Source organism: Indicator indicator, chromosome 14 (genome assembly GCF_027791375.1).
Source record: "Indicator indicator isolate 239-I01 chromosome 14, UM_Iind_1.1, whole genome shotgun sequence".
NCBI classification, from domain to species: domain Eukaryota; kingdom Metazoa; phylum Chordata; class Aves; order Piciformes; family Indicatoridae; genus Indicator; species Indicator indicator.
The window spans coordinates 17,742,043-17,756,417 of NC_072023.1; the positions used below are offsets into that span (position 1 = coordinate 17,742,043).

General features: G+C 50.6%; 1 protein-coding gene across 1 annotated transcript; it reads left to right on the plus strand.

Moving 5' to 3' along the window:
* Window positions 1–1,981: 1,981 nt before the first annotated feature.
* LOC128971508 (complement C1r subcomponent-like) lies at window positions 1,982–6,729 on the plus strand. Its single transcript, XM_054387086.1, has 10 exons — window positions 1,982–2,236; window positions 2,467–2,659; window positions 2,831–2,974; window positions 3,107–3,303; window positions 3,779–3,926; window positions 4,008–4,129; window positions 4,694–4,772; window positions 5,190–5,330; window positions 5,618–5,692; window positions 5,927–6,729. The coding sequence occupies exons 1-10, from the start codon at window positions 1,982–1,984 to the stop codon at window positions 6,727–6,729; spliced, it is 2,157 nt and encodes a 718-aa protein (XP_054243061.1).
* Window positions 6,730–14,375: the final 7,646 nt, after the last annotated feature.

The window sequence follows — 14,375 nt, forward strand, 5'->3', positions numbered from 1 at the left end:
GGAACTGGCTGGACAGAGCTCATAGAGTTGTGATCAATGATGAAGGGTCTAGTTGGAGGCCTGTGGCCAGTGGTATTCCTAAGGGGTCAGGACTGGGACCAGTTTTGTTCAGTATCTTTATCAAAAACCTGGCTGAAGGGCCAGAGTGGAGCCTCAGCCAGTCTGTGGTGGTACCAAACTGGGAGGAGTGGCTGACACCCTGTCAGGCTGTGCTGCCATTCAGCCAGACCTGGACAGGGTGGGAGCTGGGCAGAGGGGAACCTCATGAAGTTCAACAAGGGACAAGGGCAAATGTAGGGTCCTGCACCTGGGGAGGAACAACCCCATGGACCAGGACAGGTTAGGAGCTGACTTGCTGGGAAGCAACTTTGTGGAGGAGGACCTGGGAGTGCTGGTGGACAAGTTCACTATGAGCCAGCAATATGCCTTTGTGGCCGAGAAGACCAAGAGTATTCAGGGGTGCATTAAGAAGAGTGTGGCCAGCAAGTTACGGAAGGTTTTCATCCCATTCTGCTGTGTGCTAGGGAGGCCTCATCTGGAGTATTGTGTCCAGCTCTGTGCTCCCCAGTTCAAGAGAGACAGGGATCTGCTGGAGAGAGTCCAGTGGAGGGCTACAGAGATGCTGAGGGGAGTGGAGCATCTACCTTATGAGGGGAGACTGAGAGACCTGGAGATGTTTAGCCTGGAGAAGAGCAGCCTGAGAGAGGATCAATGCTGATCCCTATCTAAAGGGTGGGGGGAAGAGGATGGGGCCAGGCTCTTTTTTGGGCAGTGGTGCCCAGACAGGACAAGGGGAAATGGACACAAACTAGAGCACAGAAAGTTTTACTTGAAGTTAAGGGAAAAACTTTACGGGGAGGGTGCTGGGCACTGGAGCAGGCTGTCCAGAGGTGCTGTGGAGTCTCCTCTGGACGCTTTCCAGACCCACCTGGACGCGTTCCTGTGCGACTTGGTGCAGTCGAACCTGCTTCTGCAGGGGTTTGGACTCGATGACTTCAGAGGTTCCTTCCCACCCTACCGCTCTGGAATTCGAGGACTCTGTGACCAGCAGCCGGGCAGCAGAGGGCGGCAGGCGCCGGGAGCCGGAGCCAGCCCGCTGGAGCCAGCCCGCTGGAGCCAGCCCGCTGGAGCCAGCCCGCTGGAGCCAGCCCGCTGGAGCCAGCCCGCTGGAGCCAGCCCGCTGGAGCCAGCCCGCTGGAGCCAGCCCGCTGGAGCCAGCCCGCTGGAGCCGGGCGTGGCTTTCCCTTCCCTCGCTCCGCCCCTGCTCCCCGGGCCGCGGCTTGCCGCGGAGCGGAGCTGCGGCAGGACGGGTTGCGGGTGCGTGGCCGCGGAACGCGCAGACATGTGAGTGGGGGCCACAGCGGCCACAGCTTTGCGGGGACGGAACGGCAGGGTTGGACCTGTCCAGGAGAAGAGGTGGAAGGGGATAAAGCTCGTCCTCACTATCCCTCCGTAAAAGCTTTGCTAGCACGTAGGGGTGAGGAAGAAGGATCTTCCTGGCTGATGTTTGCATGAGATCTGGGTGGTGAGCTACTTCCCCAGAGGGCAAGCAGGGAGATCTGCAGAATGAGGAAAAAGACGAGTGCAAACTTCGGGGCAGAGAGTTCAAGGCATAACTGGTTGGAGAGAGCTGCCCAGGAGGCACGGCAGGATTGCTCCTTAGCAAAGCGAGCTTGAGATCTTCAGACTCTCACCAAATGAACTGGGCAAAGATCCTAAACTAGCAACAACCAGGATGCCCCACTGCCCCAGAGCCAAACCAAACCTCCCCTGGTGCTAAGGGACTGCTGGGAGCAAGCAGGAATGGCTCAGGGAATTCACTTGTGCTCCTTCAAACCCTTTGATTGCTGAATCTCTGGGATATGATGCTTGCTGGGACCTGGGTAGTGCTGCTGTCTTCATTTCAGTTTTCTTCCTTGTTCCTAAATGATCCAAGCACTTGTGAAGTCTCCCCCGATTTTGGATGACCTAACTTTGTGCAATGTCTTGGTTTACTTGCCATGTTCACAGGCATGTGCCTTTTCTCTTGTGGGCCTTCCTCTTTGGAGTGAGCAGTTCCAGTCCATTCCCAAGCAACCTTTTTGGGGAGATCAGATCTCCTGGTTATCCCAAACCATATCCCAACAATAACATCAGCATTTGGAATATTCATGTCCCAAAAGGCTATGTGGTGAAGCTGACTTTCAGATATTTTGACCTGGAGCCATCTGAGTCCTGCTTCCATGACTATGTCAAGGTATGTGCATAGATACCTGGGCCAAAGGGTGGCTGGAGTTGAAAATCTAGTGGCCACCACATGCAGTGGCTCTTCATTCACCTGGCCTCTTCTCATGCTTTCCACAAAGGAAAGGAGTTAAGGGTAGAAATGAGTGGAGCAGGCACTGGCAGCTCATGGCTGGGTAATAGTGATGCATGGAGCAGACTGAATCTTGGGAGGCTGCAGTGATTTCCCCTTGACCTTGACAGATCAAAGCAGACAAGAAGAACTTGGGCCAATACTGTGGCCAGCTTGAGTCAACCACAGGCAATCACCCAGGAAGAAAGGACTTTGTTTCTGAGGGGAACAGGATGCAGCTGGAGTTTTACTCTGATTTCTCCAACAAAGACAACAGCACAGTGATTCCCTACAGGGGCTTCCTGGCCTATTACCAAGCTGTGGGTGAGTAGGCAGTGCCCTCAGCATGCAGAAAGAAGCCTGTGTGGCTCCAACCAGTTTTAGTTCTTGTCAGGCAAATAAAGAGAAGTTGTAAGCAGCATATGGACCTCTGTGTGCTTGGAGTGTAGAGCAGAGAGGCTTAACACTTTCCTCCCCTTGTTTCTGTGTCTTCAGACCTTGATGAATGTGACCCTAACAATGCTGCTGAGCACGATGAAAGGCCTCAGTGCCAGCACTTCTGCCACAACTATGTGGGTGGCTACTTTTGTTCTTGCCAGCCTGGCTACCAGCTTCAGAGCGATCACCATTCCTGCAAAGGTAACTTGAAATGTTGACAGATCAGAGTGGTCCAGGGAAGGAGCCTGTCAGCCAGGAAGGGTGGGAGCAGTTGACAGTTCTGCAGAAGACACAGCTTCACAGGGTGACCGCTGCTTTCTTCCCCTCCACCAGTACAGTGCAGCAGTGAGTTGTTCACAGAGGCGTCTGGGTACCTGAGCAGCCCTGAGTACCCCCAGCCCTACCCTGAACATCTCCGATGTAACTACAGCATCCGTCTGCAGAAGGGCCTGTCTGTCATCCTCAGGTTCTTGGAGCCCTTTGAGATTGATGACCACCAGCAGGTCCACTGTTCTTATGACCAGCTGAAGGTACTGGAGATGAGCAAACTCATCTTCCAACCCTGCTGCCAGACCTGGGCAGGAACTGTGGGAGCATCACTATTAGGATGAGAAATGTGGGATCAGTACAAGGAGAGTGCCTCAATACGAAGGTCTGAGCTCTTCTCTGGTCCCTTCCTCAGTGCACTTAAAGACCACTGTCCTGGGGTCAGAGGCTCTGGATGACAGGCCCTGTAAGTGGACCCAAATAAGTTATCCTTCTTTCAGTTTTATTTTCCTTTGGTTTAATCTCAGGATTTGAAGGGGTTCACAGATCTGATCCCCATGATAAAGGAGAAGCAGAGCTTGTGGTAGGTCAGTTCTGACATCAGCAAAGGTGGGTCAGACAACCAGCCCTGGTCAGCACCACAGGCACTGTGGCAGACTTGGTCTGAATCACACTGGGGATACTGGGACAGAGAAGCATGTGTGTTTGTGTCACTGTGAGACGTGTTCTCCTCACCAGGTTCAAGCACAAGGGAGAGAGATTGGTGAATTCTGTGGCAAGGAGTCACCTGGCAGCATTGAAACCAAAAGCAATGAGGTGGACATACTCTTCCTCACTGATGAGTCAGGCTTCAGCCGTGGCTGGAAGATCCACTACACCTCAGAGAGTAAGACATTTCCCTGGGGGCTGCTGCAGCCTGTCTCCACCATTTGTTAACACCAACTCACTTTGTCCCTTTCCCTCACAGAAGTAAGGTGTCCACAGCCTATCCCACGGGATCCGTTTTCCATCATCAGAGACCTGCAGCCTGTCTATCAGTTTCAGGACTATTTCACAGTCAGCTGCAAGACTGGGTATACCCTGATGGAGGTGAGATCCCTTCTCCACTCCCTTCACCCACACTCTGGCTTCTCTTCAGTTTGTGTCTTTCAGCAAAACTGGAGACTTCACTCGTGGCAACCTCTTGCAGTTTCTGTTTCTTCCTTGCTTCCTTCCTATTGGCTCTCTTCCAGTGGTTTCTCCTTTCCCAGCTCCCTTCCTTATGCAGTTGCATTTTCATGAAGCCCTGGTAGAAGAGGAGAGGCAAAGATCCCAAGAAACATTGGTAAACAGGAATGTCTCTTTGGAGGGACATAAAATCAGACCCAATGTAGAACATCTTCTCCCTTGCCGTTCTATTGCCAGGACTGGGTAGTGCCTCAGACTTGGCACAGCTTTATGGCTGCTAGTGTCTTGACTTGGTCTGTAGCCTGTGGCAAACGCAGGGCAGAGGGAGAGCAGCAAAGAGGACAGCAACTGGAACAGACTGCAGAGGAACAACTCTTGGACAGGAGTGAAAAGATAGGCAGATAAAATAATATTGTGATGTGGGGAAGGCAACATGAGGCCCCAACACAACTCCAACAAAACCCCAATGTTTTCTTCCCCATGCAGGGCGACCGAAAGCTGAAGTCCTTCACAGCTGTCTGCCAGGCTGATGGGACGTGGCATCAACCCATGCCCCACTGTGAAAGTGAGTTACCTGAGAACAGGGATCATGCCCCTGTTGTGGTGTTTGCTCTTGTGGTGGTAAGGCTCATAAATTCTGTAAAAACTCTCCAAGAACATTTTGGCCTCTGTGACTCCATTTGTGGCCATCAACTCATGGGTGTGCTGGTTGGAAGGACCTGTGGAGGTCCGCTGTTGACTTTCATTACCTTGTTCTGCTTGCCAAACCAAAATGTTTTTCCTCCCTTAACATAAAAAGACCACTACAATTTGCTACTGTGTTGTAACTTCTAAAAGAAAAGGATCCTAGTTTGGGATGCCCATGGAACAACTGGTCTCCTCCTGCTCTGCTAACTGGTCCTTCACATCATGGACATGAGCCAAGCCTGCAGGCAGTGAGGCTGTCCTTGAGTCATCTCTTTGTTCTTGCTCTTTTTTGTAGTTGTGGACTGTGGCAACCCTGCAGAGCTGCCCAATGGGGCATTCAGCTACGTTAACACACCTGCAAACAATGAGTACCAGTCAGTGATCACCTACCAGTGCAATGAGCCATATTATCACATTGTTACCAGGACAGGTGGTGGTGAGTCCTAATCCCACACAGACACTGACATGTGTGTGTGAAGAGCCCTCTCAGAGTTCCAGTTAGGACTTGTCTCTGCTCCCTGGGCTTAAGGCTAAGACTTTCCTCTTGTGAAAGCTCTCCAGTCTTTTGCTGGCTCTGCAGCATAGCTCCTGAACTTGCCTGTTCCTACCCTGCTTCATTCCAAAACTCATCCCATCCCTCCTGCTCTCCTTAACTAATGAACTTCTCTCCTCCCACCGCAGGCCTGCAGGCCTGCTCTCATTCACTTCCCTCTCCTCCTACAGAGAGATTCACCTGCTCCTCAGAGGGAACCTGGGTGGATGGAGATGGCCAGGTGAGGATTCCTGCCTGCTTGCCAGGTCAGTAGAGAATTCTGACTTTGTCTGGTGTTCACTGATTGATTGTTGCGGTCACTACAAAGCCAGGACAAGGTGCAGGGAGGGGAGTGAGGATGATGGCACTGGGGAGGGAGGAGAGAGAGATCTATCCAAGAAGGCAAAACTAAGGTGGAATTAAACAGTCATGGTGTAGAAAAGAGAAAGACAAGCCAGAGCAAAGAGAGGGCATCATGATCTTCTTGCATCTCTCTGCAGTGTGTGGGAAGCCAGACAACCCTGTGACTGAAATGGGGCAGGCCTTGGGCAGCAGGTCCGCAAGGAGAGGCAGCTTCCCTTGGCAGGCTCTGACTGGCATCCATGGCCGAGGGGGTGGCGCGCTCCTGGCTGATCGCTGGATCCTGACTGCTGCCCATACCATCTTCCCCAAGGGGGCAGGGGGCCACAACGTGAGCCTGGACCAGCTAGCAGAGGAGACTAATGTTTTCCTTGGCCACACCAAGGTAGAGGAGCTCCACAAGTTGGGTAACCACCCTGTACATAGGATCTTTATCCATCCAGATTACGACCCTGAAGATGAGTACAGCTTCAATGGGGACATTGCCCTGCTGGAGCTGAAGCACCCAGTAACCCTAGGCCCTACAGTGCTGCCCATCTGCCTCCCAGATCCCACCAACACCACATTCTACCTGGATGGACACATAGGCTATGTGAGTGGCTTCGGTGTGGAAAAAAACTTCATCTCCAACGATTTGAAGTACATGAGGCTGCCCGCAGTCGCTCGGGAGAAGTGTCAGGGCTGGCTGGACAGTAAGAAGAGAGATGTACCCATGGTCTTCTCTGAGAACATGTTCTGTGCTGGTTTCCTCACAGTCAAGCAGGACACGTGCCAGGGGGATAGTGGCAGCGTCTTCACGGTGTTAGACACTGCGAGGGGTCACTGGGTGGCCACTGGTATTGTTTCTTGGGGTATTGGCTGTGCTGAAGGTTACGGCTTCTACACCAAGATCCTCAGCTACTTGGACTGGATAAAGGGGCTAGTAGGGCAGGACAGGCTCTAAATGTGCTGAAGGATTTGCTGACAGCACAGAAGCTTCCAGGCACAGCAAATCATATCTACAGCTTTTGAAGATTTCCCAAAGGCTTTTCAAACACACAGACTGTGTAATCTTTATCACGAGCTCTTCTGAAGGCCACCACACTGTTTCACAGGATCACAGACTGTCAGGGGCTGGATGGGACCTCCAAAGATCATCCAGTCCAACCACCCTGCCAGAGCAGGATTACCTAGGGCAGATCACACAGGAACACATCCAGGTGGGTTTGGAATGTCTCCAGAGAAGGAGACTCCACAACCTCTCTGGGCAGCCTGCACCAGGGCTCTGGTCCCTTCACAGTGAAAATGTTTCTTCTTATGTTTATCATTTGGGCTTCTTGGAGCAGAGAACAGGAGCTGCCTATCCCCTCTTCCAGCCCTGATGTTGGTGCACAGGGCTTTGCTCTGTGCTCTAACCTGCCTGCTTGTCTTTTTCACACTCAAGGACAGTACCTTCACAAAGTCATATTCACAGTTCTGTGATGGTTCCAGATCCGTATGTGTGAAATAAAAGCAAATGCCATATCCCGAAGGGACCTGGATTTCCCAGGATTGCTGCACATCACTGGGATACACCTGAGGATAATTGGGTGATAAGATCTCACCATGCATGGATGCTGCGTCAGCCCAGACAGGAGACAGAGGAAGAGAAGGTACCTGAGAAAAGAGGAAGGCAGGTGACATTAGTCGCATACAGAGAGTCCCTGTTGAACAAGCTCAGGTTTGGCTGCACACAGCATGAAGCACAGCTCTTAGCTCTCAAGTTCTACTGACCAGTGCTCTGGCTGGGGGGGAGGGGGTGCTTGTCTTTCTCCTGTAACCTTTCACACAGACAGGAGTGTGACCTCAGTCATGCTCTCTGCTCCTCTCCAGCTCTGTAAGAGCTGGCAGTGCTACAGGAGTGGAACACAAGGGGCTGTTGGCTACTTTACTGCCTTCTTCTGGAGGCCATTTGGGCTATAGATGCCTTTAGGTTTGAGAATCAGCACAGTACTACAGAAAAAGCACTTGATTCATAACATTAAATGATTAATAACTGAGATCCCCTTGGGGAGTGAATAACTCACCACATCTGGAAACAGCAGATCTTTTCTGCAAAATTCCAGGAAACTGGACTTTGGAGTTACAGTCTGGGAAAAAAAAAAAACCCAGTGTGATTGATTAATGTGCGTCTGTGTGTCAGCTGGGCAGGTCAAAGACCCTAAACCCCAGCTTGTGAAAACACATCAAAAGCAAGTTTATATCTCTGTTCCTTCCTGCATACAGCAACTCCAAGTATCCAGAAGGGATGCTAGGCTCCATGCTGTCAAAATGGAGCAATGATCTCTAGCTTGGTGCTCCCATTCTCCCCTTCTGAATATCAGGGTCTCCAAACATCATGCTGGTGCACAGCTAATTAAGACAGAAAGCACCTCTCTCCCAGGATACCAAATCCATTCTTCCCAGCACCTCCGAAATTCAGTTAAGGCACTGGGGTTGGGGAGAAGCTTATCCTGACTCTTCTAGTTGTCAGACTGCGACACTCAGGAATATTTTCCTTCCTCATTCCTAACGCTTGCAATATTTACCTTCCCTCCCTAGTTCGTGTCTGGTGTTCTTCTCTCTTCCCTTCTCTTTTGTATCTTTTCTCTTCCCTCCTCCAGGCTCCGAACAAGGCTGGGATCTGGGGAAGAGCTTCAATTAACAATATCACAGCACCCTCTGTCTGCAGCATGCCGCTTTTCCCAGGCTGTGCGAGCTGCAGGGCATGGTAGGCAGGGGAAGTTCCAGAACGAGTTGCACAATCCCTTTGGCTCAGGGTACGCGGGGCAGCACGCAGACCTGCTCTGTTAGGCACATCTGCAAAAATCAGATGACTTCTGGGAAGAGGGAAGGAACAGAGTCTTCAGCTGCCTTCCTTGTCCACCTCTCTTTTAAAAGGTAGGAACAAAATGCAAAGGGTGCAGGAAAAAAGTATTGGACATGGCACTTGAAGCCATGGTTTAGTTAGTCATGAGTTGCTGGGTGATAGGTTGGGCTTGATGGTCTCTGAGGTCTTTTCCAACCTTGTTGATTCTATGATTCTATGAAAGGGAGAGTAGATGGGATGACTGCTTCAAAGCTTTGGCATGGAAAAAAACTCTTTGCTCATCCTGTCCAGAGAGTCGTAGAATTCATAGATCTGTAGAATGGGTTAGGTTGGAAGGGGCCTTAAAGATCATTCAGTTCCAAACCCCCTGCCATGGGCAGGGACACCTCCCACTAGACCATGCTGCCCAAGACCTCCTCCAACCTAGCCGTGAACACGTCCAGGGAGGGAGTAAGAAGTCATAGCTAGGTCTTTATTTATAAAGTGAACTTTATGAACACAGGTATGCTCTCTGTCCTGGTGAGGCCACAACTGGAATATTGTGTCCAGTTCTGGGCCCCTCAGGTTAAGAAGGGCCTCAAGGATTTGAAGAGTCCAGCACAGAGCTACAAAGATGCTGAAGGCAGTGGAAGATCTCCCTGCTGAGGAAAGGCTGAGGGAGCTGGGGCTCTTTAGCTTGGAGCAGAGGAGCCTGAGGGGTGACCTCATTTGTGTTTATAAAGACGTGAAGGGCAGTGTGGGGAGGATAGATCCAGGCTCTGCTCAGGGATGTCCAGTGACAGGACAAGGGGCAATGGGTGCAAGCTGGAGCAGAAGAGGTTCCACAGAAACATAAGGAGAAACTTTTTCACTGTGGGAGTGTCAAAGCCCTGGTGCAGGCTGCCCAGAGAAGTTGTGGAGTCTCCTTCTCTGGAGACATTGCAAACCTACTTGGATGCATTCCTGGGTGATGCTGCTCTGGCAGGGGGGTTGGACCGGATGGTCTTCGGAGGTCCCTTCCAACCCCTGACATTCTGTGATTCTGTGGTGTAAGGGCAGCTGTTCATCACACTTTGCCCTGGAGTTAGATATAAGACCTATGTGGAATGGAGTTTCAACACTTGTGCCAGGTCAAACCCTTAATCCAGCCAGCACCCTCAAGCCAAGGCCAAAATACCACTGTACAAGCTCCAAGTCCTGTCACTAATGCTCTAGAAAACTCCTCCTCCTTACAAACTAGCTACTCTGGGCCCAGACTATAAATGAAGATGTAAAACTCCATTACACCTCTACACTTGATAATCAGCACAGCAGCTCCAGAGCTTGTTTCAGCCAGGAAAATGAGATTCAAGTTTCAACAGGCCATAGGCAAAGTGTGTTAGCAAAGCCCAGCTGAAAGACTCCTTTATATTGTCAAAGGAGAGAAACACCTACAGATGAATCACAACTGACTTCATTGTAGTCAGGATAAAGGTTTACTTGAAGAACATGCCTAGTCTGTTTCCTTTGTCAAACTGAGAATGGATAGAGAAGGAAAACAGCATGTCATCTCATCTCTGGTATCTCTTGGGAGCACAGCTTGATGTTTCTAACTGGAATTTGGAGAACCAGAAAAGCAGTGATGAAAGATACACAACAAATCCTGGGGAGATGTTTTCTCCTCCAAACTGGGCAAAGTAAAGAGCCTGCCAAGTGACTCTTCAAGTCACAATCATATTTTTAAATAGGCATGGCAGAAGTAAAATGAGTGTGGGCTGCTGTATTATGCATGTCACTGCATCACAAGAGAATTGTGTATGTGCATGTAAACCTGACTCAACTCGTCTGCAGCACTGCTAAATTAACCTGTATGAGCATTAATGACTTTTTAGCACAGCTATACCTGTTAATTAAGAAAAAGATTGCTGAAGTTAGTTAAGTAGAAAGGTAGCTGCATTTTATCTGAGCATATATGTTCAGATAATGCTAACTAATTGTGTCCAGTTCTAGGCCTCTCAGTTCAAGAATTACCTCAGGGATTTGAAAGAGCACAGTGCAGAGCCACAAAGATGCTGAAGGCAGTGGAAGATCTCCCTGCTGAGGAAAGGCTGAGGGAGCTGGGGCTCTTTAGCTTGGAGCAGAGGAGCCTGAGGGCTGACCTCAGTCATGTTTATAAAGATGTGAAGGGCAGTGTGGGGAGGATGGAGCCAGGCTCTGCTCAGGGATGTCTAATGACAGGACAAGGGGCAATGGGTGCAAGCTGGAGCAGAGGAGGTTCCACAGAAACATAAGGAGAAACTTTTTCACTGTGGGGGTGTCAAAGCCCTGGAGCAGGCTGCCCAGAGAGCTTGTGGAGTCTCCTTCTCTGGAGACTTTCAAAACCCTTCTGGCCGTGTTCCTGTGTGACCTGCCCTAGGTGATGCTGCTCTGGCAGGGGGTTGGACTGGATGATCTTTGGAGGTCCCTTCCAACCCCTAACATTCTCTGATTCTCTGAACAATTTAATCAGAAGACTGCTGATATATATATTTACACTGAATGCACACAAATATTTGACCGCATTTGTCTAGATCTGTTTTTACAATTCACAGGATGAAACGGCTAGGTAATAGGTCTTACAAGTCACTGAAACTGGGTCAGAAATTATATTGAAAGAGTCATTTAAAGAGGCATTGAGGTCAAGAAATAATAACATGAAGTTTGCCAGTGCAATCTGCTTCCGCTCAGAGGCACACACACTTTCTTAAACTCCCCAGTGACATAACCACAAACTACTTTTCCCAAATTGCATAAGACAAACCTTTTCTTACAATGACTCTGAGCTGCACAGATGGAATCTTTCTGCCAGATGTTACAGAGAGCAGTAGTGTTTCAGTTTTCATCAAATCACCACTTAAACCAGGCTTAGGATAAAAGGAGGCTGCGTCCTCCAGCAGTTTGAGAGACTCCAGAGGGATGTGCCCTGTGGACTCTCCCTTTATTTGAACAAAGTTTGCCAGGACCCCTCTGTCTCCAGTGATTAAAGTTTCCTTACAACCCCTGCATTCCTCTACCAGGGGGATTTCCAGAAGAGTCTGTTCACCTCTTTTGCTCCCTCTAGCACAGAGTTTGAATGTGAAGCTCTCACAGCCTCCCAGCAAAATCTCCAGACCATTCTGCTTTGTGCACTGTGCCATACTGACATGACTGCTGCCTTGTGGACTCCCTTCCCCTACAGTCCTGGGTGTAGCTTCAAGCAGCTGTGACTGTGAAGCACTGACAATGCCTGCATAGGAGGTGTACCACCTTTCCACAAAATAGTAGCCTCACAGTCATGTTTACATCCGAGGCCTTCTCCCTCTGGGTGAGAGGTTCTGACTCACAGATGGAGATATTCTACCCTATAGAAACTGATGGTGGGTTCCACCATGACTTTCCTAGGGATATCCATCCTCACCATGTAACAGAACCACAAAATCACAGAATGGTGGAGGTTGGAAGAGATCTCTGGAAATTATTGAGTCCAACCCCTCTCCCCCTGCCCACTAAAGCAGAGTCACCTATGTGAGGTTGCCCTGGAACACATCCAGGTGGGTTTTGAAAGCTTTCAGAGAACAATACTTTACAACCTCTGTGGACAGCCTGCGCCATGTATAGCTTTACCAGCAGTGAACCAGTGGCTCGGTAGGAGCTGTTTAGCCTTTCATCTATTAGAGTTAAAACGTTCCTAAATACTTTACCTTGTTTTAAACTGCAAGGCTGTAAACTGCAGCAGCAGGGCAGCTGCTGTGAGAGGTAACAAGACAGTTCTGAAGCAGGAGCAGTAACCTCCAGGACACAGCTAGCCTGGGCCAGCAGGAGTGACAGGGTGCTCCGGCTTCATAGCATCATAGTTTGGTTGGAAAAGACCTTGAAGATCATCGAGTTCAATCATTATCTTAACTCTACCAAGTCTGAAGCGAAACCATGTCCCCCAGCACCACATTTCTGAGTCTTTAAAACATCTCCAGGAACGGGGATTCAACCACCTTCTTGGAAGCCTCCCTCAGAGGCACCAGCTGCTCCTGCCAGCCAGGGCAATGCTGCAATACCGCAAAGGGCTCTACGGCTTCACCGGCACCGCAGGGATGGGGCAAGGGGCTCTGGACAGTTTTCCGCCAGCCTGCAGCGCAGGGTGGAGGCTCACCCCGCCGGCGAGGACCGCCCGCTGCAGCTAGTGCCAGCAGCATCGGGAGGCGGCAGCAGAGGTCGAGCGGCCCCGCCGAGCCCGGCCGTCGCGGCAGGCTCGGGCCGTGGGGGCGGCTGCGCTCCCTGACCCGCCCCGGTCCATGTCAGCGAACACCTCGTATCCGAGATCACTCACGGAGAAGAGGACACGAACTGCAGCTCTCTCATTTCGTGGAGAGGGGGCCGGGGAACAAAGCCTGTGATGTCTGAAACGCAGGCTGTGGCATCACATTTATTGGTGCGATCATTCCCACCGTGAACAGGTGGATTGTTTTCCAGCATACCATTCCTTCCCCACTTCAATCCTCCATCGCATCCCAGTTTTTCTGGCTTATCATTCACCCATTCCTGATCTTTTTCCCCTACTGGCTCCAAGGGCTCCTATTTATCCCTTTAATCCCTTTGGTGTGCCCCTGCCCGTTCTTCCATGCGGGCACCTTTTCCCTTCTGTGGCATTTCTCACACCTCTGTACTCCATTTCTTACCAGTGGTTGTTTCTCCCCCAACCCTCTTTGTGTGCACAGTGACTCCCAAGTGCAGAGTTCAGATTTAGTTTTATTCTGACTCTTGCTTTTCCAGTATCTTCCTCCTTCCTGACCATGTTCAGCCCTAAACCACAGTCCCAGCTGCTCCTTGGATAGTCACCTTTCCCCCTTTGTAGCCTGCTCCTCTCTTGTGTCCATTTCAATCAGGACAGGTTCCTGTGTCTGCCTGGGAGAAAAGGCACTGGCATGGTGGGACACAAGATTCCTGTTTCAGTTCCTCAATGCAGAAGAAATGCTCCTGGAAGGAAAGTCCCATAAGAGCTCTTCAAGGACCATCTGGGGTCTTGTGCAGCTGTGATCTATGGGAAAGCTGCATGAAACACTTGAAAACTGTCAATTAAAATGAAGTTGCAGAAGACTGAGCAGCTCCATTCTCATATTGGCACATTGAACTGATGTGATTTAGCCTTGAAAATGTAAGCAACTGCCCAGGCAATGCCCTGAGCAACCTGATCCAGCTTCAGAGTTCTGCTTGTGAGGTTTGGATTAGAGATCTCCAGAGGTTTCTTTTCATATAAACCTTGTGTGAGTGTATCTTTGCCTAGCCAGGTAAATTTGGGCAATACTGCCTATCTGAATGACAGAAGGCAAATGGTTAACACGTAGAAGGAGAGTAAGATCACCTCAATTGCACCTAGAAGATCCTTCAACAGGTGAGTTATCACAGAATAGCAGGGGTTGGAAGGGACCTCTGGAAATCATCTAGCCCTCACCCTTGCTAAAGCAGGCAGAGCTGTGTAGGGACAGCATACGAAGAGTTAGAGGCTACAGAGACAGGGAGTCGGTGCTATGGGAAGCAGGTCTCTGGGCCACAAGAGCCAAGTATCTACAGCCTGTCATCCAGCGGCACTGAGAAGGCTCAGCAGCATGCCTTATCGCCAGTCAGCAAAGCAGTGCCCGAGAATGACGCTCAGACCTAGACTTAGACTCAAGACCACGGCTCGGGCCCGAGCCCCACTAACACAACCGTTAGCACCTCGCCACCCTCCGCTCGCCTATGCCCGCGAGTAACCCCTGCCTGTCCCCACCCTTACCCCTCCCTACTCGTCTCTC

Bases quoted from the DNA above. Each gene is read 5' to 3' on its own strand.
- LOC128971508 (XM_054387086.1), top strand. From the start codon at position 1,982: ATGTCTTGGTTTACTTGCCATGTTCACAGGCATGTGCCTTTTCTCTTG. The intron at 3,927-4,007 runs GTAAGACATTTC...TTTCCCTCACAG, and splicing joins GATCCACTACACCTCAGAGA to AAGTAAGGTGTCCACAGCCT. The intron at 4,130-4,693 runs GTGAGATCCCTT...TTCCCCATGCAG, and splicing joins CTGGGTATACCCTGATGGAG to GGCGACCGAAAGCTGAAGTC.